Genomic DNA, 24201 nt, shown 5'->3' with positions numbered 1-24201 from the left:
ATATAGATATAGATATTTAGAAATTTATAAAAACTTGGATATCCAAAACGAATAATTTTTAGATTTTATGGTTTTCAAGCCTAGTTCAAGTTGATTGGTAAAACTTTAACCAATTTCTCCTTTCGAAATGACAATTTTTGGATATCCATCACGGACTCTGTCCGATTATTAACGGATAAATTGATCCGTATCACGGAACTAGTATACTAATACGTAGCCATCCGAATCCTTAACGAATAAAACCCGACCCTCTTATAAAACCAACCCCAAATCCTCACAAGCCTCATAACTCAAAATATCAAAATCCTAAGCCCTAATTGTCCAATTTCCCATCAGCAATGGATCTTCTTCAAGCATACGCCGAGGGAGGCGAGTTCGACATCGACGACGCCAATTCTCCACCTCCGCAAAACCCTCCGACCGCCACCGACGCTGATGATACCATCACTTCCTCCCCGGACTCCTCGCCGATGCGACTTTCACTGCCGTCGAAGTCTTCCGCCCCAAAGGTCGATGATACAATGCTGGCCCTAACCGTAACAGGTAATAAAGCTCAATCCAAGCCTCTAGATCCTACTCAGCACATGGTTTCGTTCAACCCTACGTATGATCAACTATGGGCACCGATTTACGGTCCGGCCCATCCGTATGCGAAAGACGGAATTGCTCAAGGGCTTAGGAATCATAAACTCGGGTTTGTTGAAGATGCTTCGATTGAACCCTTTGTGTTTGATGAACAGTACAATACTTTTTATAAATATGGGTATGCGGCTGATCCCTCTGGGAATAATTTCGTCGGTGATTTGGATAAGCTGCAGGAAAGTGGCGCGGTTTCTGTGTATAATATTCCTCAGAATGAGCAGAAGAGGAGGAGGATTGAGAAAAAGAAAGAGAAGTTGGAGAAATTGGGTGAAGTTGATGGGGAGGAAGCCGGAGATATGGATGTGTCCGAGGTTGATAATCCGGCAACTGAGGCTTGGATTAGGAAGAATAGTAAGAGTCCTTGGGCTGGAAAGAGGGAGGGAGTTGGTGGCGAGTTGACTGAGGAGCAGAAAAAGTATGCTGAGGAGTACGCAAAGAAGAAGGGTGAAGGAGAGAACGAGGGTGGGAAAAGTAATGCGGGTATGGCTGATAAGAGTACTTTTCATGGAAAGGAGGAGAGGGATTATCAAGGAAGGTCGTGGATTGCACCTCCTAAGGATGCGAAAGCTAGTAATGATCATTGTTATACACCGAAAAGATTGGTGCATACTTGGAGTGGGCATACTAAAGGGGTTTCTGCTATTAGGTTTTTCCCAAAACATGGGCATTTGTTGCTGTCTGCTGGGATGGATACAAAGGTGAAGATATGGGATGTGTATAATTCAGGGAAATGCATGAGGACTTACATGGGGCACTCAAAGGCTGTCAGGGATATATGGTTTAGTAATGATGGAAGCAAGTTTTTGACTGCCAGCTATGATAAGAATATAAAGTACTGGGATACGGAAACTGGGCAGGTGATATCAACCTTTTCCACAGGGAAGATACCATATGTGGTGAGGCTCAATCCAGATGAGGATAAGCAGAATGTGCTTTTGGCTGGGATGAGTGATAAGAAAATTGTGCAGTGGGATATGAATACTGGGCAGATTACTCAGGAATATGATCAGCATTTAGGGGCAGTGAACACAATCACGTTTGTGGATAATAATAGGAGGTTTGTTACTTCGAGTGATGATAAGTCACTGCGTGTTTGGGAGTTTGGGATTCCAGTTGTTATAAAGTATATAAGCGAACCGCATATGCATTCAATGCCATCCATTGCCTTGCACCCAAATTCTAATTGGCTTGCTGCACAGAGTTTGGATAATCAGATTCTTATTTACAGTACAAGGGAGAGGTTTCAGCTTAATAAGAAGAAGAGATTTGCAGGGCATATTGTAGCTGGATATGCTTGTCAGGTTAACTTCTCACCAGACGGACGTTTTGTCATGTCAGGAGATGGTGAGGGCAGATGTTGGTTTTGGGATTGGAAGAGTTGCAGGGTTTTTAAGACCCTTAAATGTCATGAAGGGGTATGTATTGGCTGCGAATGGCATCCATTGGAGCAGAGTAAAGTAGCTACATGTGGATGGGATGGTCAAATTAAATATTGGTAAGAAATCTTTATCGTTGTTCCCTACTTTGACTTGTCTTATGGTGTAAATTCTAGTGTATCTTTCCTGCTTTACAATGATTTGGTTATTACTTCCAGTAAACTACACTAATCTGGTAATGCTTTGCTCTGAAAATTGCCGCACTAGACAGACAAGTGTGATTCTCTTATGCTGCACATAGACATATTAGAGGGCCCTTATCTGTGTTTAAACAAATTTTGTAAATTTTACTAATAAAGTACATTGATCTGGTAATGCATAGCTCTGAAAATTTTGGCTGAATGTGCTCTCTCTCTCAAGAGAAAGTCCAAACCCCCTCTCCCCCAAAAACTCTCCAAGAACCTTTTTCTCTCTTTGTTGTTCCTGCATTTTTGTGTTGAGCTTATTGTATTTATAGATAATCTCTCTTTATTCAGGGAAGTTGGTGACTTGGATGACTTGTACCGACAGGCATATCTTTCAGGTGTTAATTCTTGGAAACATTTCTGAATGGAAATTTTTGAGTTACTGGTGAAACACAGAATTTAACAAGAAGTCATGAATATTTTGGAGGACAGTTGCTCTATTTTATAACATTTGAATGATGTTGAGTAGAGAATATTAGCTGTATAGTAGAACATTTAAATGATTTCTAATCTAACCTGGTTAAAGTCATGCAAACAATTGCAGTTGCTGCCATGTACCTGGTTTCTAGATTCAGTACATGTGTTTTTACAGCTCTCTCTCTATCTCTCTCTCTCTGTGGGTGGGGGATTGTGGCTCTGCTTAGGTGTGACTACATATCTCATCAATTCTGTCACGACTAATTGAAGTTTAGAAAGTTCAGGAGAGGCTGACGTGTTTTGCTGCTTTTCAGGGACTAACCTTGAAGATGAAGAAGTCTGCTCAACCTGTGGCTGGACCACCTTTGAAGATGGAGTGTGCCCAACCTGTGGATCCTGTTACAATTTGTATGATGTTAAACCTTTCAGCGGACCAATGATGGTAGAGCCCCAAAAAAGTTGATAATGTGCCCAACTGGCTGGTTGTGCCAGTGGACTAGAGCTCAAAATATGGATCTCTATCTTATTCTACCATGTTCATCTTCCTTCGGCTGCCATTGAACTTGGATATTTGTGAGAGGCCAGGTCCACAGTGATGAGATATCACTAGTTTAGCTACTGATGTTCTCATGCCATTTGTTTGCTTTTTCATTAATCGACATTGTAACATACGTTTGCTAAATGGTTTTGGATTTTGTAAGAGAGAGTAATGATAGGAAATCGCATTGCAAAAATAATTTCTGTTTTTGCTATTCTGTGTTTGGAAAAGAATATTCCATCTGTGAACTGCATTAGAGGGTCATGAACCCCTTTTAAAATCTGTAAATAATAATATATTAACCCTGCTCTTTCTATCAACTGTGGAATGAAATCAGCTATGGACTGCAAATAAAAGTGGATCCAAGCTCTTTCTATCCAACAAATGTCTGCATTTCTATTTCTACCAGGCTATGACATCATAACTACTTTAATCATTGCGAGTTGAACAATCAGTTCTAGCCGAGGATCAATTCCCAAAGCTTCTAAAGATGCCAGTGCTTCAACGGTTCAACCTGTAAGTCTGAAGCAGCGGCAGTTTGGCACCTAAGATGATGATTCTACTATCTTGATTCAATATGATAATTCATTAGATGCTTCCCCTGTAGAACAAATCCCAAGAGCAGTCAACGTCAGGACTGGCCAGAAAGTTACCATCATTCAGTCGAGATTTGGCCATATCAAGTGGGATAATTATCTGTGATACATCATAATTCTTGACAGATTCGATAACTTCAATTTTCCAGAGACTTCCAAGCAGTATATTTCCGTTTCTAAACCAGTGCATTTCTTTCTATCAATGCACACCACACAAAATTAGAGAAATTAAATACACTATAAGATTATCAGTATCTCTGATGCTGATCTCAACTAGTCATTGTTCCATAAGAATAATATGACCCTTTACTCCAAACTGAACTTCGAATGTTTTTTACAACAAAAGTTTCCAAAATCTTGTCAATTGGTCACTAAATATGAAATCAATCCCGAAATATGAACAATTGATGTTAGTATACAAATTAAAAAGATGAGTAAGAAGTAGCACGGCCAAAAAGCAATATATTGCTGAGGACCAATACTATCCACGATGTGTAACAATGGCTAACTGGTCAAGACAATCAAGCAAGTCCATAGTAATCACCGTGAAGTTGTCATAGTTTAACAATTTTGCAAGTCTTCATCATGACTGATGTGGAAAAAATGCCAACTAGAACTATGGAAAGCCTGAAAATAATCATCTGATGTTGCATTAATTGCAAACTCTTTAGTGAACCTCCTGATGGCCATGATATGCCTTTGTCTTTCCTCACGAATTGGATCCTTGCAGACTGACAAGAATTGTTCATATGCCTCAAAGCTATTTCCAAACAATACAATCTGGTTCAACATATTGACTTCCCAATTCGCCTGGAGGAGATTGTCATACAATCCTGCCTCACAGTGTGGCATGAAGAATAGTGTTGGTTTTAAGGCTTGTCGCCTTCCCTGTTCATTAAAAGATAGCACAGAACATCCTAAAGCTGACAAAACCTTTGATTCTGTTAAAGAAAGAACTGGATCAAACACCTCTACTTCCCCTATCCACGTGAATTTCCTTTTCATCAATATTGCCAGGCTAAGTTGTAATCGAGGTGGTTCATATGACTCAATGCTGCCAATACCATATATCACCATCTGCAATTTCTCTTCTGACCCCGAAACCCTGTGCAAATGATCAGACATTTCATGACTTTGGATTTGATCTATGAAGGTTTGATAGAACTGGGAACTCTCAAGTTTTTGGACATAACTCAGCATCTTCTGCATTAATTTTGATTCACTTTCGGGATCACTTTGATCATCTATAGGAGACCAGGATTGCCCTGGTTTCTGTAGTTCAGATTCAATGGTTTTGCGAAACTGCCTCTTCTGCTTTCCTCGACGAGGTAAGACTATCTTCCAGTCTTCAGCAGGAGGATTAGGCTTTTCAAGGCTTAAAGTTTTCGCAGATGCAGCCATGATTGGACCAAATAATTGTTCTACAAGAACCTAGAACAACTTGTAACTCCAGCTAATAATCCTGGCAAAAGAATGCATTCCACAAAGACCTAATACAGACAAAGGATAAGAATTCCTTAAACTTAAGCACCATATGCGTGTCCGCGGAAAAGTCAATATACCAAGATTAGGTGAACTTCCTATTCATAATACACTACAGTCTTTTACAAATACAAAACAACATACAAAACAGACAGAATTCTGACTAAAGCAGGGCTACTTATACGTGCAAAAATATGTTTTTTACAGTTATATAAGGTCACTGTCGAGCACCAAAAATGTGCATTTACCATTTCATTTTCTGTACAGAATCCCTCAGATTTTTTCTTTGCTTCATGTATGAGGGCAGGACCTTAAAAATTATCTACAGATAAGATGAAAGCACAACAGAAATATGTCAAAGCTGCATACTTCTCAAGATTAATAGCACTCCTTTAGGCTATCAAAGTTTTTGGATCAATAAATGGGGGATTCTACATCCCTTCTGTCAAATAGATGTCCTCTGAATCAAGTAAAACAAGAAGACAAACAAACCTATTAGACTAAAGACATAAATCCCACTTCAATTTTCACCTTGATACTCGTGAACAACTGGGTAAAAACTCAATACAAGTCCCAAAAAAAAACATTTGCTACCAAGAATCCTATATAATTACCTCCAGAAAGAACAACTTCCTCGAATTAGATTCAGATGGAAAATTGGAAAAAAAAAAAGAAACAAACAAACAAAAGAAGCAGGCGAATAGATACAATTGCTGTTGACGCTTAACCTTGTTCAAAAATGGCAAGACTGAAGACAAGAAAGCTGCCCGTCAGAGGTTTCGCTGGCTTTCTGCCTACCTCTTCTCGATTGGGATTAGGGATTTGTGGCTTCAAACCCAGTTGCCCCAGGCAAGGAGGGAGAGGGGTGGGCAGATGCCGCCGCTGGAACTGTGGGTTTTGGTCTTTAAGCTTGTTTCAATAGTTTATGACGGGTACGAGGCGTCAATGCAGACAGTGAAAAAGACAGACTACAGAGTATTAGCGACTGCACGAGTGCCAATGCCTAACGTCCGTGCAAGGAGAGTATAATGTTTGGATTGCAGATTTCCAAACAAAATTTAATTTTTGTTCACGCATTTTTCAATTACCTTTTTATTTCATGTATATCAAATCACTTTAATAAATTTTTTACAAAAAGTCCAAAAAAATGCAATTCATAAGTTTAGCATCAACGGATATTAGTACAAATGAAAAGGCTTAGACGGTGTAAGTGAAAAGCATTATATTCAAAATCGAAGAAGACAATATTAGAAGAGTTTCGCTGCAAGTGGTCGACTTAATTTGAATAGAGTCCAACTAGATTCGAATAGGATTAATTACAAATCATAAAACGTATGTTAATATTTGTGGTTTATATAAAAAAAAAGTATAAATTTTAGCTGTGGACAAATTAAGGGCTTATTCTTGATTGATTATTTTAATTGGTTATTAATTCATGGATAAATTAAGGGCTTGTTTTCGATTAATTATTTTAACTGATTATAAATTCTGATTTTAGCTAATCAGTTTTTGGTTATTTTTGTATTCTAATTAATAATTACAGGTCTTTTTAATAACAAAAAATGTTAAAATCTATAATTACCCAAAGAGTAGTTTTTTCTGATTCTAATCAGTCTCGATAATCAGATTTTGTAAAATCTAAAATAACAGAGAGCAAGGCCTAAGTAAATCATGTACAAAACCTAGTTCACGAAAATTAAAGCTTTACTACTTTTGACCAAGCCAAAAAAAAAAAAATAAGTGTACATTTTGAAAATAAATTTATGGGTTTTATGCCTAATGTGTGTTAAAAAAGGGTAAACCATAATTAGTTAGCAATTAATGTTTTCATAGTTTATACATTAGTAGATTTAGATGAACATCATCGCATTTCAATTTCAGTTTTAATTTTACATTTTACACATGTAAACACGCATATAAACCTACTAATGTAAACAATAACTGTGTGAGAAAAATTATTTCATTAGTTAATGTCTTAAATTTAAGAATGATTTTAAAAATTGAATAATAATTATATTGGTTGAAAAATGGCAAAACAAAAAAAAACTGTCAAATTATTATATGCTTTGACGGTTCATTCTCTGAATTCGATCTCACAAATCTCTAAATTTTAGATTTACCAAACAATTTTCAAATGGCATGAAGCCCAATAATGAATAGTCCGGTGCAATTGGACTTGACAATTGTTGAGAATTACCTCTGTCACATCACAGGTAGAAATAATTAAAAAAAAAAAAAATTGTGTCCAATTCATTCAGTAAGACAGATATTCCGTAAAATCAACTGATTTTACATATATTGACAATGGATTTGTTTGGACTGCACATTATTTATACCTCATTTATACACATTGACTTGTTTGTATCATCAGCACATTTATCAACCATCTTTTATCTCGTATACATCATATCAAAAAAGTGCTATAGTATTTTCTTAAAAAAACTCGTCCCAGATAATTTCCTATTCAAAGTTTCAACAGTGCATTTTAAACAAGTGTAACTTGGGCTGCCATGGTATTATGACTAATGAGAACAAGAACAGCCAGAATGCTGAACATTGTTGGAAGCTGACTTAAAACTACGTTCCCATGTATCTGATGGAGCAGCTTCTGCATGGGGAACGTGGAGAGGATGCTTCTCTCTCTTATCCCCCCTTACCTGCTTCAATGCATGCTTTAGGACAGGCAACAAAGCCTCCATGCACTCAGCCACCGCGTTTGGGTTACCGGGCATGTTAATGATCTACAACAACACATGGTAGAATGAGATGAGACTAGGTTAATCTCCAAAAAAATCCTCCAAGTACAAGCCAAAGACCAACTGTTCACTTCATAGTCGATCAGTAGTATCTTAATTTGAGTCTAAAAAATTCTCTATTTCCATATGAGTTGGGAAAGTTTGCTGCAGTCTAGATATATGAAACAGCCAAATAGATATCTTTTGCTTGATTAAATAACAAATAAGTGTATCCGCTTCTTTAATCAAGATATAAAAGATATAGACATTCTATTGCCCATGAAACCTTTCCCATAAGCTAGAAAAAACTCTACTCCTGGGAGGATCTCCACAGGCCATCTCCAAAAAATTCCTCTTCAAAAAAATCCAATCCCGGTATGCTCATTTGCTCCACATACTTAAACTTCTATCATTAACTTAAATTGTCATTAATGCAGTAGTGGATTTCCTTGTGGCCATATAGCTCCTCCAAGAAGTGAGGTTTTCAGTTTTCTCATCAGTACAAAGTTAATGGAGCTTGATATCCTGCTCGAGAGAGACACAGAGAGGGAGGGAGGGTTTATTTCGTGGATCCTATCATAGAAGGCGACATATTTATGTTTCTGTTGTTTACCTAATGCTCACAAACAAGGAGACAGTAATCTGCTTACTAATCTCACAGTTCAAACATACACAGATTCTAGCTTACCAAAGTTGTTCCTCGAATCCCAGCTGCAGAGCGTGAAAGCATTGCAAATGGTGTCACCTGCTTACAATTAGATTGCACAATAATGAAATCAGTAACCTTTCAGCAGCATCATATCACTCATTCTCAAAATATAATGAACAATTAACAAAAGCAGATCTAGTAAGAAAAGACTTCTCCAAGCACGAGAAGAAAGATAAATATACAATCCACTCTAACAAGATGCATCCAATTTCCATTTTCTAAGACATAATTAGTCAAAACAAATTTTCTACAGATAACTCAGTACATAGAAAATTGACATGGCTAGCTGAGGTTGCATGGTGGTATTTCATGGCAAGCACAAAAATTAGAATTAATCCAATTCTGACATTGACCACGTTAGATGATTTACCTCTTCAACTATTCAACACACTAGATGCTCAGAAAATTAACAACTATTCAACACACTAGATGCTCAGAAAATTAACAAGTCCAGAAGATTAAAATACAAAGCAATTTGTACCTTCAGACTCTCTTGCATCATGACATACAGAAGACCAGGTGTCTCTTTCTCAATCACAACTTTTGTGGCTTCAGGAGTGACATCTCTTGGAGTGAAACCAGTACCACCTAATTGTAGATGTGGCATTGCAGGAAATTAAAGGGAGAGATTGCGCGGGGGGAGGGGGAGGAGAAGAGAGAGAGAGAGGAAACAAAACAAACATACTTCACATATCAAATCAAATGCCTTACTTTGACTTGAGCAAGGTTTGAGTGAAATTCAAATATGCAAATTTAAAAGGAGCGAAAAACATGCAGGATCACCCTGTTGATGAACAAATCTAAAGTACAAAACAACAATCATTACTCTAAAAACTTGATAAGTGTACAAAAATGCTAGTAATTTTGTTACTTAACAAGTGACATCTAAAGGTTACGTGACTGACAACTTACTTAGGCGAAAAAATGTGGAAGAATATGGCCTATATATCCGTATCACAATAACTAGTTGAGTAAAGTAAATTAGATTCATATGCATATAATGACAACATAAAGGATCACAAAATTGACAATCTCTACTACGAACTGTTTATTCATCCACTTACCAAGAGTCAGAATGAGATCCATCTTCTCAACATCACTCCAAGACAGCAAAGTATCCTTGATCTGCAACACATCATCTGAAACAACAGCAGTTGCAGCTACTCTGGCTCCTCCTAATTTTTCTGATGCCGAATTTACAACCGAGATTGCCCGTGGACCACTGCAGAATTAGGTTAAATTTTTGTAAACTATTGAATAGCAGAAGAAACAAAATGAGAAGCAGCAAACATTTCAATGAGCAATCCAAGAGTTGCATGGTTAAAGACAAAGAAAAAAGGAAAGGGGAATGGACTTATGTAAATGTAAGGTGAATTCATCACATAATTATCTAACAATTTGACTACTGAATTTGCAAGGAAGTATTAACAGAAAGTGCATGGTCCAAAATAAAAAGTAGGTGAACAGCAGCTCCCAACCTGATCAGGCTATGCTCCTGCTTAGCAAATGCAGTACTTTTAGCAAAATAATACATTACCATTTGTCTCATGATACTTGTGTCAACCACACTAAATAAGAAAGGATCCTTAGTAAAGATCCCTACCAAAATCCAACATACAGTTTTTCCAAAACAAAAAAATAAACGGAAGCAATTCACATTTCACTTACATTGAAAAAATTGAATTTCAAAATAAATTCCTTACTCTTCATAGACTTGGTTATGAGACACAGGAGATGAGAATAAGTAAAGATTTGTCATGCCGAAATAAGATTTCTTAAGGCAGCCAACAGATAGAATCAACATGAGAATAAACATGAGGACAATGTAGCTAGAATGCAAGTCAAACAATTCCTGAAGATCAAGAAAGAATTAAGGACAGAGAGAGAGTGTGTGAGAGATAGACAAATAGACAGACAGACAGACAGAGATAGAGATAGAGACCAAGACACAGAGAGCAAAAGCATATGCAACTCAAGTCCAGGGAGGACATGTTTCAACCAAGAAAATAGCATCCACACCACATCACACTGATTTTTTTCTTCATCAATGTCAAACACTGAATAACAAATTTTTAGTGTTTCTTACAATTTCAGATCCAGGGCCTTTTTGTTTAGTCTGTTATTCCACTGCAAATATAACAGTGGTCATTAAGAGAAAATGTGCAGCTATTGCACATATGGTTATTGAGATACATCTATTCCACAAGTCCCCTTGATTGATGGCATCAGCCCCACCAAAGTAAGTCTGAATTGGAATTTTTCTGCCATGAAGCAACCGGTTTTTCTCTGGATCCAAAATGCAACTTGCTATACTTGTAGCAAAGAACATAGTACGTCCATCTTTCACTTTGAATTGGAGTAATATCAACTTTGCTCTTTTTCTCTAGCATCATCAAAGTGACCTTTCAGGAATGATGATCCAAAAAGGTGTATCATGATGCTTATTTTCATAGTCAATGTTTTACTTTTGGAGGTCATTTGACTGTTTCAAGAAAAAAATTGAGGTCAATGTGTATCTTGATCCTTCAGGTTAGCAAAATGAAAAAATTTCTGAAGTTAGTGCACATAAGTGAGAATATTAGCTCAATGAATAGAAAGTCATAAAGCAAAAAGATACTGATCACGAAGGCTGCATACAGAAAATGACACGGCAATACATGAATCCTATTTCCATAAGTAGTTTGAGAAAGAATAATGTGTGCTCTCCATACATTTCAAGTTGGAATGCCTTAACTCAAAGTCCACAAATTATCAGATTGAGCTCCTATTCAACGTGAGTTGGATTGTCCCCAGGCCCCCCCAAACACAACTTGGAAGTAAATATGTTGCAGCATTGAAATATTATTTGATGGTAAACAAGGGTAGAGAAAGAGTTTGAATGCATAAGAATCTGTTATACTTAAAGAAGAGTCATTACCTTCATGCATAAAGATTCCCTACAATATATTTTCTTATTATGACAAGTCCATAAAGCACTATTAGATATCAGCATCTTGCATATGCGATGAAGTAACTAGGAATAAAAAACCTACCCAGTTTACATCCATGACCTACATTCTAAAACTGTGACTGGGAAAGAGCATCCCCTACTATACTTAAGTTGAACATGGACTGTCTTAATGATAAAGGGAAATAAAAAGTTGAAGATGGATACTTCAGCAACCACACTAAAAATCAAAAGAGGATATCAAAGTAATCATAACCAAAAAAAAAAAAAACTACAACAGAGTCACTTAAAAAAGAAAGAGAAAAAAAAAACACAATTCTAGAATCGTTTATTCCTCTCTATCTCTCTCGCTCTCCCTCTCCCTCTCCCTCCCTGAAGAATGTGTGTCTATATCTTTTCTTTTTTTTTATTATGCTTATTACACATTACCCACCGTCCCCCCTTTCAGGGAAAATTTTTTCTATATACCCAAAGATGCAGTACTTATGCAAAATTGTGAAGCACCAGTACGAGTACCTCCTATCAGGACCCTTCCCTGATGCAACAGTGTCACTGACAGTGAGGATAGCCACTCTAATCTCAGGATCTTCAGATGATTCACCAACAGCTACTTTTTCTGATTTACTTCCTTTTGTAGCACCTTTAATCTCCATGGATTGAGAGCTCTGACTGCCGGAAACACCCAGTATGTCAGAAATTACAATTGCTGACACAAAAGTGCCGACAGGCATCAATTTGCCAGATGCAGGTAGTTCTAGTAAAGCATTTGCTGACTTCATACTCATTAGTCGACTACTCATTTGGGCACCAGTGCTGTCAGCAGCAAACCTGAAAGTCATGCAAAAGAGCTCATTGTTGTGACCAGGGAAGATGATCATGCTTGCATATTGAATGAATTAGAATTATTCACTTTCAACATAAATTTCCGGCTAACAGGAGCTTTTCCAGCTTACCCTGGCGAGCCATTTGCATTATCCAACTCCCAACTAATAATAGCACGATGAAACTCTGGACGTATTGGATCTGTCTTTATTGACTGCTTAAGACGAGCATGTACTCTGGTAAAATTGGAAGAACTCATACATTACAATCCAGATACCGGCCTCACTTAAGAAAAACTAGGAAATGAAACAATAGAAAATCAAGATATTGTTAAGTATAAGATAAAGAACAGAAAAGCAAAACAGAAATAGAACAAAGTCAATTGCAACTTTCAGCAACCTTGGCAGCTGAGGATTTGCCCATCCAGAAAGACGCCGAATAGCAGGGATCACAAAAAGGTTGAAACAGACAAGAGCACTCACGGGATTTCCAGGCAACCCAAAAGCAAGGACCTTATTGGATCTCATATCATCAGTTGGCCCATGAACCATCTCAGCAAAAGTGAGAGGTTTTCCTGGTTTCATGCGAACCTGAATGAGAAATTAGTACCCACTAGTGCAACTCTCTTCAAAGCAGAGTGAATAAAGAATCCCTATGCGGAAGTAGGATGAGGATAGGATGAGAAGATTTCCATCATTACCTTATCAAAATATATCTTTCCTCTCTTTTGAAGTAAAGGCTTAACATAGTCCCTATCTCCCATGGAAACACCTCCACTAGTTATAATTAAGTCAGCTCCAGCAGAAACTGCACTTTCCAAGGCACTATCAATTTTTGCTTTATCGTCACAAGCTATACCAAGGTCAATTACTTTGCACTGTTGCTGTGATGCAGCAGCAATAACCATGGCACGGTTGGAGTCCCGAATCTGCAGAAAGAAAATAAGCATCTTCTGAGAACCTAACAGAATAACAAAGATGCTTACTTTAGGAGACATCTATTTTAGATAAGACATAGTAGCTCAAACATGCAATTGATCTTACAGTGCATAATTGGGATTAACCATTTCATTTTCATAACTACATCCAAAATTTGACCGCAGTCTCCATGCCCACCTAACTGCCTTTAGAGAGACAAATTGATATGGATGACATGAATATATGCACATTTAGACACCATATACATATAGGAAGCGCGAGTACAAGAGACAAAGAAAGCGCGAGTACAAGAGACAAAGAAAGAGAGGGTTGGGCAATGCATTTAAGTTGATTTTCTAGAATTGACAAGCAAGTTAAATACTCAAACCAAACAGTGTTGTAGATTCAATCAGTTCCCTCAAAACAAAACTTGATGGTGTAAAGGCAAGAAGACCCCCACTGCCATGATAGAGCACAAGTGCGAGTAACAACCTAAAGAACCTTACAATTGAGGTTCTATTCCAACTTTAGGACTTCAATAATTGGATGCAACTTTTGGCTAGGAGTTATTCCAAACAGCCCTGCGTTTGCTTTGATCAACTCCTAAATTGTATGGTCTCTAATAGATTTCACGGTTCGATTCTGGTCAAACTTAGATTATCTGCAATTTTACAGTCTCCAATAGATTTCAGGGTTCAATTCTGGTCAAACTTAGATTACCTACAACCATAATTGCACCTATATCACTCTACTATCTACAACTTTTGGCTAGGAGTTATTCCAATCAGCCTTGCGTTTGCTTTGATCAACTCCTAAATTGTCTGGTCTCTAATAGATTCCACGGTTTGATTCTGGTCAAACTTAGATTATCTGCAATTATACAGTCTCTAATAGATTTCAGGGTTTAATTCTGGTCAAACTTAGATTATCTACAACCATAATTGCACCTATATCACTCTACTATAATGATATTAAAGAGTTATGTTGCAAGAACTTGAAATTCCATCCAAGTCATGCCAAAGAAAACAAGAAGAATAAGTTGACAATCCACAAGTAAAGAAGAACGAGAAGCAGAAAAAGATAATGGGAATCCAACTGTCCAAAAAAGCTTCAAGTACCTGGCCACGAGTTAAACATGCAACAGTTGGCTCCACAAGTTCATCACCAGTGGAAAGCACAGCAATTGTTGGTGCAGGATATACCTGCACAACAGGAATATCAGAGTCATGCAATTAGAAGAAGCCCTTGCAGCAAACAGAGGCACATAACAGGGAGGAAGACGGATGCAGAAAAGTAGGTTAAAGCCAAAAGAAACAAATGAGCCAGAAGTTTAAAGTAAGAAAAGGAAATACCTTCACCATCATTACACCCACAGTAGCAAGGAGGCCAATTTCTGCAGCATCTAAATGCTCCCCAGATTTTAGCACCAAATCACCTTTTGCAATGTCGAATCCCTGTAAGTGGAATCTTACATGAACTTCAAAACTTGATTTCCAAATAAAACTGGCCAGAAAGTAATCACAATCAACATCCAACATGCATTTCTATCTAGAGACAAGCTACCATTCAGCGATAGTAGTCATCATTCTGAGGCCATCTGGTTTTATCAGATGGCAGAAAATGCCATCACAAGGAAAGATGTCTGAGAATCGATGTAACACAAAATATCTCCACAAAAGAATTCTTTAATTCATTGATCACCAAGTAACTAACAAACACACGCAGCTATTCAGAACAAGTACATACCACTGGACGAATATCAACTCCAGGGTTAATTTGCTTCAATATTCGTACCCTCTTTGGTTCAGCTGCAGCATTTTCTAGTAATTCAGTATCCTCTACTTGCACAACAGCATCAGCACCATCAGGTATTGGACCTAGAGAGAATAGAGAACTTGTTGCAGAATTAATGAGGGAAAAAGTTAACATCCCAGAGGAACTATCTAACTTCTTAATATTTGAATATCATAGAAAACTTACAACAAGGTCAAACAGTAAAATGCCTAAATTATCGACTTTACTGCCTTTGTCAGTGATTTAAATCTAACATGCTTTAGGACAAATCCTGGTAGTAGGGTAGGGATCACCCCCCCCCCCCCAGCGGGAACTGGATGTGAAACTCTAATTATTAAAAAATTCATCAATATAGAAAAGCTTATGTTAGCTCATCCAGAAGAAATTTTCTTTTACCATTGTATGCTCCAACTCTTTCCCTAACAGTCAAGTTGTTTATGCTTTTGACTGCAGTACGAATTAAGGCTGATAACAAGCCAAATCTTTCACATGGTTCAAGTTCAAATCATAAAGTATTTTATTTTTACAGGTGCAGTGAGGAAACAACGAGAAATGCATCAATTGAGATCCCAAAGTTCAATATATGAAACATACATTCTGGACATGAATGTCAATCCAGGTAGTTCGTGATCTAATCAAGTTCATCTCTTTGCCCAAAAAAGGTCAATCTATTCATTGCAGTTTTTTTGCACTACTCAATTAAGAACCATTGTTTATCCTCTATAGGTAAAAACTTGCACAATGTCCAAGCTGAAGAAAGACAGTGCTAAATAGTAGGAACATACAAATTTAATGAACTTGCCTCCTGTTGTCACATATGCAACAGTTCCAGAGGTCACAGTGACCCCAAATCCATCATTTCCAGCTCTTGATTCAGTGATTACAGGATATTCACCAGGACCATCTGAGGCAACTACTGCATATCCATCCTGACATACAACATTACGATAGTAAGGTACTTTGCTACAGCCTTCTCTAAATAGCTAAAAACTCATTCATTTGATTTTTTCCTTGCCCTGATAAGCAGTTAATGAAGTCCTCAAAACAATAGTAAACCCTCATCTCGGATCACAAACATACTTGCCATTCCTAAGAATGATCAAGCCACAAGCAAAATTATGAAATATTGTGATAAAGTTTACTGGAACAAAGAACTTGATATCCTCGTTCCTGTGAAGAAAATTTGTCCTTATTCTACAAGCAGATACAAGTAAGACACTTAAATGTTGCATATTCCATATGTTGCATTTTCCATAAGCGATAGAAGATAAACTGCTTCCCTTATTTCTGAGACCTCTCAACGCTAGGCTGAAACTATTTAACATTCACCATACCAACACAGAATCGTTTCAGGAGTGAAAAGAGACCAAATTGATGAAAGACCTCAGTAATAAAATACGTAACTGACCAGCAGATGTATCAGTTAGGCAAATTCAGTATGATAACAAGAAGCATGGTAAAAGAATAATAAAAATTTTAATGCTTTCAATCGTCCATAAAAAATTCCTCGTTCAACAAGAATCCACATCCAAAAACATTCCATTGAAAAACCAATACCCCACCAAGAAAATGTTATCTGAAAGCACAACCAAGAGCCACAAATTTAAACAACATCCCACTTCGCATTTTCTATGTTAGTCAATGTTAAGATAAACAATAAACCTTAACAGAGGCAGGGTATGGAGGAAGAGGGTCAGGAGCATGAATATCCTCAGCCAAGATTTTGCCAAGAGCATCCTTCAGGGGTACTGTTATAGGTGGCAGCTTCTGAGACTGGCTCAGGACTATCTGAAGAGCTTCATCAACTGATATCATCTTGGAGAAGCTGCGAATTATTTGAGTTATTCAGTAACAATTTGATATCTTGAAGACACTGAAGCATCCAGAATGGCAATCGGGCTGAGGACTGAAAGGAGGAGGAGAATCGGCACTTAAAACTACTTTGAGCAGCTGCAGCTGCAGAGGGCACCTAATGGCAAAAGCGACGCTGGATTCTGTTTTAAAAAAAATTTAACGCACACCGCACGCGTTTGGATTTGTAGATTCTTTTTGATTGGCTAATTGCATTTGGACCACAAAAGTTGTCGTTAATTGAATAAAGGCCGCAAACAAAAAATTAAGGTTGTGTTTGGATTGTATTTTTCGTGATTTTTCATGAAAAAATTACTGTATTGATTTGATGTAGGTGAGGAAAAAAGGTAATAGAGAAATGTGATAACGGAAAATAACGTAATTTTCGGACGAAAAGCCGCAATCCAAACAAGGCCTAAGAATTCCCTCAAACAAGGAAAGAAAACGCAAAATTGTTTAGTGTTTTAGAAGTACTATGGCCGGTTTGTCTAACATGTGGGATGGTAAAGCTCTGACAGACCAATGGAGAAACGACACGTAAGGAAATAGGTACCCATGGCCATTTTGGCACTCGCGTCAGCTGAGTTGGTATAAGAAATAGAGAGTCATGCAAGTTGAGATTTGACTGGACCTACAAACTGATAAAAAATGATAAAAAAAACCAGGAATTGAAAAGATGGAAAACGTTATATGGTATAGTTTACGACTAAGGAGATAGCACGGGAACAAGCACGGGAGCACTAATGACCTAATACAAGATTACGAAAAATAAAGAAAAATTTCGATGACAAAGGAGCTAAACAATAAATATATAGATAAGTGATGGGTAAAGCCCATTGTAGCCCATCAAACATTACCAGATTAGCCCATCAAACTTTTCCAAATCCTCACAAAAACCATTAAACTCTTTTTGTGTCAATTAGTCCACTAAGTTTTTGAAAAAAGTTTCAATCAACCCATTGTATCAAATTATCTTGTTAAATTAGATGAATTTGTATTCACGTGAGAGACATGTGGGCAAAATTGATATTTCTCCTCACCCATTTCCATAATCAATCACAAATCCCCTCAATCTCATTAGCCTAACTCATCTCTTTCTCTCTAAATCCAAACTAGATTTTTTGATCGATTGTAAGGTTAGGTGAGAAGAAATATCATTTTTGCCCTTGGAAAGTGTACATAACTCTCATGTGAATACAATTCCGTCTAACTTAACCGGACAATATGATAGATAGGCTAACTAAATTTTTTCAATAGTTTAGTGGGCTAATTGACACGAAAAAGAGTTTAATGTTTCAATGAGAATTTGGTTGCACCTTACCCATAAATCATTAGGAATAAGAGAAAAGCACATTTTGCAAATTTTTTTGGGAACTTGTATGTCGAATATTGGATTTAGAATTCTAATAGTATTTCAAGGGAAAGACTATAAGAATCTTTTCCACCGTTAGATTTAGAGTATTGGGGGGTTGGAAGGATGTGAGAAAGAATAGGAGAATAAAAAAAAAAATCCTATTTTCATTTGAACATGAACATATTTCCTCACTAGCACTGCTGTATTCCGATGAAAAAGCAAATAAATAGTGAAATTGGCTAATTCAAAAAAATATATTAAATTGAATAAATAGTGAAATTGACAAATGCATGGTACATATGGAATTACAAATTTGTTGTTTGAATCAAATAATAGTTCATTAAGATTTAGAGTTGCATATGTACATAGCTACATAAGATTCTTTATATTTTCCATTTAGCAACATTGTAGAAAGAAAATATACTAGTTCATTCATTTTTTTCCCTAAAATAAGAGAAATCAATATATCATGATAAAGAGTAGAACCAATTCAATATAGATTAAGCAATTAGGTAATTTTTATCAAGTTGAAACTTCGAAACATTATTTCATAATATTTCAGTCATGAAGAAAATGATAATATTTCATAATAGTGAAGGCAAATACATTATTTAAACTGATGAATATAGTAATTTTTACTATATTTATTTTCATGCCCCCTCTTATTGATGGGCAAGTTTTCTTTATTATTGCCTACACACCTTGCTTATTTTATGCTAATTGGCCCCGCTTAGCTAATATGCACAACGTAGGTCTATTTATACAAGTTGACTACACTAACTGACTTTGAATTCGCAACCCCTAACGGGCTCTTTCAGCAAACTCAATGTGTATCAAATTGATGTGACCAATCACAATCAGTGCTTATGATACTGGCAGAAATGGGGCAGGGAATGACCGTTCCTGAGTAGTTAATGGCCATGATTTGGTCAAAAAATTTTGTGTGGTCCAGATAACGAGTTGTGCATCGATTTTCATACTGTGTGAGGAGCTCGCAAAATTTTGTACTAAAATTACACATTGTGTAAACAAAGTTACATCGTATGTAACCAAAGTTACGCTCTGTTGAAAATGGCCAAAACCGTTGGAGACGGTTGCACCTGCAACCATCCGTGCCCCTTGTCCGGTACTGGCTTGGTTTAGTCAGTCTAATACCATTTGTGTGGTAAGAACTCCTATACCACACTAAAGAAGATCCATTGTATTGTAGTCCTTGTCTGCGAAACAAGTTTTTGATCAAGTTTGTTTGTTATAAGTTTTTTAACAACTTTAGCTAAAGTAATCTTAAAAAACTTCTCAAAAATTTTAAACTATACAATTCAAAATATCAAAAAATTTACATAGTTCAAAAATTTTTTCTACCACTTCTACAATAATTTATAGTAAAATTTTAGATAAACACTAAAAAACTCACTTGCCAAAGGCAGACGTAATCTTGATAAAGTGGAGTTCAATTCTCACAATAAACAAATAGTTATCTTACAACATATACTGCTAAACGTCCTTTTGTAACAATTAGATTAGATTAAAAATGAAATGTCACTAACAACTAGTATCTTATATTATTTAATATGATTCCCTGAAAGTTAACATTATGATGTTTTTCTCTTCTTATCAGAGCAATAGTAATGTATAATTGCGGAGAAATCGAAAGCAATGCGAAGGATGATAAAAAGGATGGCCGTTTTTGGAATTTAATTGGAAAGTGTGTATATTGAAATTATTTACTATATGAAGTATGCTAAGGTCAACATACACAACTAAAAACTCAATATTAATGTACGTAATCACAATAATGGAATAAATCAAATACCTTTGTAAGTTGAAAAACTATATTTACATATCACTATCACACCATTTTAATTTAACAAACACGATACGATTCACTTTGATATATTACTATGTTTGAATCTGAATTAACTAAATGCCAATTATCACAGTGCATTTGGATTGAAATGATTTGAAAAAAAATAATTTGTTTCACAAATTTCAATCACATTTTTATCTTACATACATCACATCACAAAAAGTGGTACAGTAATTATTTCAAATAAATCATCCAAATAAACTCCTATCCAAACAAACTAATTAATATTATTCCTATATCTCTTCACAATATATTTTCCTTAATGGAATACTTAGAGGTGGCTATTGCCTTTTTTTTTTTTTAAAAAAAAAGCTATTAAAGATAAATTGTAAATCAAACTCATAAATAAAGTCCTATAAACATGCAAAGAAGCACATGGAATTAAAAATCAAAAGATACAAGTAGAATTTAAAGCATATACAATAACTCTTTGAAAATACCTGCCTTTGGTGAGGGTGTGTGTGTGTGTATATATATATATGTTTGTTTGGGTTGTTATTTTTAGAAATTTTTATTAAACAATATACTATAAGGATTTGATGTATGTTAGCTAAATACTTGTTTTAAAAACGTGTTTACAAAAATCACACAATTGGATTTGCCCCAGCTAAACATATAAGGTATTGTTTGGTAGTGCGATAATACGGTACAGACCACCTTTTGCTCACCGGGGAATCTAAGCCATTTGATGGATAACAAAATTTTCTTTTCAGGTAGATAACAAACACCCTGCTGGGCCGCCCCGTGATGAGTTTGGATCGGGTCGATCCGGGCCCAAGCCGTTTATTTCTTTAACTTTTTCTTGAAATTTCTTTAACTTTTTATTGAAATGGCGGGTCTCTCTGGAATCCCTGAAAAAACCAAAAAAGGCACCGTTCTTTCTCTCTCTTGGTGACTGACCAAACCCGCTTAAAATAGTAGGATCAAGTCGACCCGTTTCCTGCAAAAGAAGGTTCTTCTGCAGCCTACCTTCACTAAATTTCGAACCCTTCTTCCCCTTCCATGCATAAATTTTTATGGGTTTTGTTGTTTGATAGTCAAAAGCTCTACTACCCCATTGGATACACATTTTTGCTGCTCAGAATACTTGTTAATACTTTCTTTTTGTTGTAGATTTTCAGTCGGGATTTCTGGAAGAAAGAAAATTGGAGCAATAAGACAGTAGTAGGACAATGGTGAGTAAAGGGTTTCTATTTTCTTTACAGTTTCTGAATATTAGTACAATGGCGTTGATTAATGTGGTGAAAGTTTGTAACTTTATGGGAAACAAGAAGCCTTTTCTTGAAATTATTCCTATTTTCTGTTATGGGTTGTTTTTATTTTCTGTTATGAGTTTAAAAATGGTCTGGAGAATTTGAATAGCAGTCAGATGTCGAAGTGGCGTTTATGTATGTGATTATTTTGGAAATTAAAGGTGGCTTCTTGAAATAAGTTTTAATTAATTTGATGAGTTTTGCTTTTCATTTTTTGTTTATTTCTCTCTTACTTAGTTTTTAGTAATTATGTGTAAATAATGTAATTTTCAATAGCAGTCAGATATAAGGAAGTGGTTCATGAAGCAACATGATAAGAGCAGCGCTGGAAATGGCAATGCTGCTAAGCCTAAAACAGCAGAGAAGCCCGCTGTGGCTGCTTCACATCTGGATGATTCGGTATGTTGTAATTCTACCTGGTATTGTAGTTCTTGTGAGTTTAGTTTTGGTTTAGTCAGATTATTGGGATGGATATATTTAGTTTGTTGTAGTCGTGAAAAGCAGAAAACTGAGAAATAGGGGGTTTGTCTAATGATGATATTATGGTGAAGAAACCAACAAAAAAGAATAAAGGTTGGCTGGTGATCTTTCTGATCAGTATATTTATTACTTTCCTGTTATAATTGATAGACATGGTAAAATGGATGATAATTTTTCTCATATGTATGTGGAATCTAGGTAAAAGAAGGGCAAGAAAGTGCCAGCAGAAGGAAAACTAGCAAATATTTTGCTTCAGATAAGCAGAAGGCTAAAGATGTGAAGGAAATAGAGGAGTTTTCAGCAAAAAGGAAGGCCCCAACGGCTAGCAAGGAGATACACGGTGATGTGAAGCCGCCACCAGGGAAGAAAGTCCACAAAAATGGGGATGATGATAATGATGAAGACTTTGTTGATACTACTCCAAGGAAGGTTTCTACTCCTAGCAAGAAATTAAAAAGTGGTTCTGGAAGAGGAATTGCACGAAAGTCTGCAGATGTGGATGAAAGTGATGAGGATGATGTCACAGAGACAAAATCTCATTCAAAGCCGGCAGGAAGAGGGCGTGGTGGAAAAAGTGGGACAACAGCTCCAGGAAGCAGAAAAGGGATGGTTGTTGATGAAAGTGATGAAGATGAGCCTGGTGATAAGGAGAGTAAATCTGCTAAACCTGGTGGACGAGGCCGTGGTGGAAGAGGTTCATCAGCTACACCAAGTGGTGGACGAGGCAGAGGTGGTGGAGGTTATGGTGGATTTATGAACTTTGGTGAAAGGAAAGATCCTCCGCATAAAGGAGAAAAGGTGCTGCAATTGATATTTCTTGACTGCTTTGCCCTGATTTTTCTTGTTCACACTGATCAGAGATCTCTTTATGGCAGGAAATTCCTGAAGGTGCGCCTGACTGTTTAACTGGTTTGACCTTTGTAATCAGTGGTACACTGGATAGGTATGCCTTTCATCTCACTGGCAGTTTATTTTTTATGAGAGCCATATCTATGTGGATGTAGTCACACTGGCTTGTATGAACTCCATCTCTTGACTTTTTTGTACATTTTACTTCTCCAGAGCTGTTTTACGTGATTCCAATCATGTACAATGTGGGTGTAACTTAAGTTGCTCTCTATAATGTTTCAGTTTGGAACTTAAGATTGCTTTCTAGAGTGCCTCATTTTCAGGGTGTTTACACTCATTTTAGATATCAGTAAGAAAGTTTTGCCATGTGTTGACCTTGGTTTGCCAATATGATGTCTTGTCCTTCTAGTTTGGAAAGAGAAGAAGCTGAGGCCTTAATCAAACGCTATGGTGGTCGGATTACTGGATCTGTCAGCAAAAAGACGGTTGTTACTAGTTTTTCTATTCTTTAGTCTGGCATAAAGTTTCTTGCACATAATGGACATTGTTTCTGCAGAATTATCTTCTGTGTGATGAAGACATTGAGGGACGGAAATCTACTAAAGCAAAAGAGCTTGGGTCTGTTGTACTTACTCTATCCTTTGCGTTCTAATTTTCTAATTTCCATATGTATCTAATCATTTTTGTCTTTTTTTGTGGCATGTAGGACTGCTTTTCTTACTGAGGATGGGTTGCTTGATATGATTCGCAAATCAAATAAATCAAAAACAACTGAACCACAAGAATTAAAGAAACCAGTGGCCAAGGTTCTTCCTTCTCCTTCGAAGAAAAGTACTCCAACGCCAGCATCAAAGAGTAGGCCCTTGATTACAATTTCATTTGTCTTTAATATGTTGAACCAAAAAGCTTGACAATGTTTAACTTTCTTATTTTTTCCACTTTGCTAGTCTGTGGCTTTTGGGTTCTACTGGCCATGTTATGTTCTTTGATTAACAATGCTATCTTCAAGAGACAGAAAGCTTCAACTTTGTGGTCATGTCAGATGACATAGAGTGCTTGAAATGAAATTTCGGCTTTTTTATTAGACCTATGTTTACTCTCTTGATCTGTAGGATGGGATGCATTTAGATTCTGGTTTTGATAGGGTTACATAAGTACAGTGTTCTACTGCTTCTTTTCCCTATGTCCTGGATAATTTGGTATAGCGGTCATCTGTTGTATCACTTTATGGCTTTTTATTTAAGATTTAATAATTTGTTTTCTTGTTTCTCTCTGGCCTTTGGCTGCATGTTTTCTATTCAAGTTGCTTTGACTGATACAAAGAAGT

General features: G+C 36.6%; 4 protein-coding genes across 14 annotated transcripts in view; 2 read left to right on the top strand and 2 right to left on the bottom strand.

The window, feature by feature from the left end:
* Window positions 1-228: 228 nt before the first annotated feature.
* On the top strand, window positions 229-3432 carry LOC113704829 (uncharacterized). Of its 2 annotated transcripts, XM_027226703.2 has the most exons (3): window positions 229-2137; window positions 2555-2601; window positions 2995-3432. In XM_027226703.2, the coding sequence occupies exons 1-3, from the start codon at window positions 339-341 to the stop codon at window positions 3141-3143; spliced, it is 1995 nt and encodes a 664-aa protein (XP_027082504.1). In that variant the 5' UTR covers window positions 229-338; the 3' UTR covers window positions 3144-3432. The 2 variants fall into 2 exon arrangements, with proteins under 2 accessions (XP_027082504.1, XP_027082508.1); XM_027226707.2 differs by lacking the exon at window positions 2555-2601 and having other exon boundaries at window positions 230-2137.
* A 662-nt stretch (window positions 3433-4094) lies between these two features.
* On the bottom strand, window positions 4095-6174 carry LOC113704841 (protein SENSITIVITY TO RED LIGHT REDUCED 1-like). The gene is made up of 2 exons (XM_027226716.2): window positions 6025-6174; window positions 4095-5304 (listed from the first exon to the last, which is right to left on the bottom strand). The coding sequence occupies exon 2, from the start codon at window positions 5213-5215 to the stop codon at window positions 4376-4378; it is 840 nt and encodes a 279-aa protein (XP_027082517.1). The 5' UTR covers window positions 5216-5304; window positions 6025-6174; the 3' UTR covers window positions 4095-4375.
* Window positions 6175-7565: 1391 nt separating this feature from the next.
* On the bottom strand, window positions 7566-17202 carry LOC113704819 (molybdopterin biosynthesis protein CNX1-like). The gene is made up of 13 exons (XM_027226695.2): window positions 16883-17202; window positions 16023-16149; window positions 15173-15303; window positions 14779-14880; window positions 14545-14628; window positions 13210-13437; window positions 12909-13099; window positions 12641-12745; window positions 12204-12515; window positions 9805-9962; window positions 9222-9328; window positions 8720-8776; window positions 7566-8037 (listed from the first exon to the last, which is right to left on the bottom strand). Exons 1-13 carry the CDS (start codon window positions 17033-17035, stop codon window positions 7819-7821), a joined length of 1974 nt encoding a protein of 657 aa, XP_027082496.1. The 5' UTR covers window positions 17036-17202; the 3' UTR covers window positions 7566-7818.
* A 3885-nt stretch (window positions 17203-21087) lies between these two features.
* LOC113704786 (replication factor C subunit 1) overlaps window positions 21088-24201 on the top strand; it is a 93329-nt gene continuing 90215 nt past the window's right edge. For 5 of the 10 annotated variants that reach the window (XR_011817532.1, XR_011817536.1, XM_027226686.2 and 2 more), the window contains exons 1-8: window positions 21088-21244; window positions 21406-21467; window positions 21822-21944; window positions 22224-22823; window positions 22901-22968; window positions 23284-23359; window positions 23431-23492; window positions 23581-23729. Coding sequence is in view for 8 of the 10 variants with exons in the window: in XM_027226686.2 (XP_027082487.1) it covers window positions 21465-21467; window positions 21822-21944; window positions 22224-22823; window positions 22901-22968; window positions 23284-23359; window positions 23431-23492; window positions 23581-23729 (1081 nt within the window). In the remaining 2 variants the exon portion in view is untranslated. The other 5 variants (XM_027226670.2, XM_027226674.2, XM_027226666.2 and 2 more) reach the window with 5 other exon arrangements.

Source organism: Coffea arabica, chromosome 1e (assembly GCF_036785885.1).
Source record: "Coffea arabica cultivar ET-39 chromosome 1e, Coffea Arabica ET-39 HiFi, whole genome shotgun sequence".
NCBI lineage: Eukaryota > Viridiplantae > Streptophyta > Magnoliopsida > Gentianales > Rubiaceae > Coffea > Coffea arabica.
The sequence above is the reverse complement of the archived record's forward strand: the minus strand, read 5'-3'. Positions and strand labels throughout refer to the sequence as shown.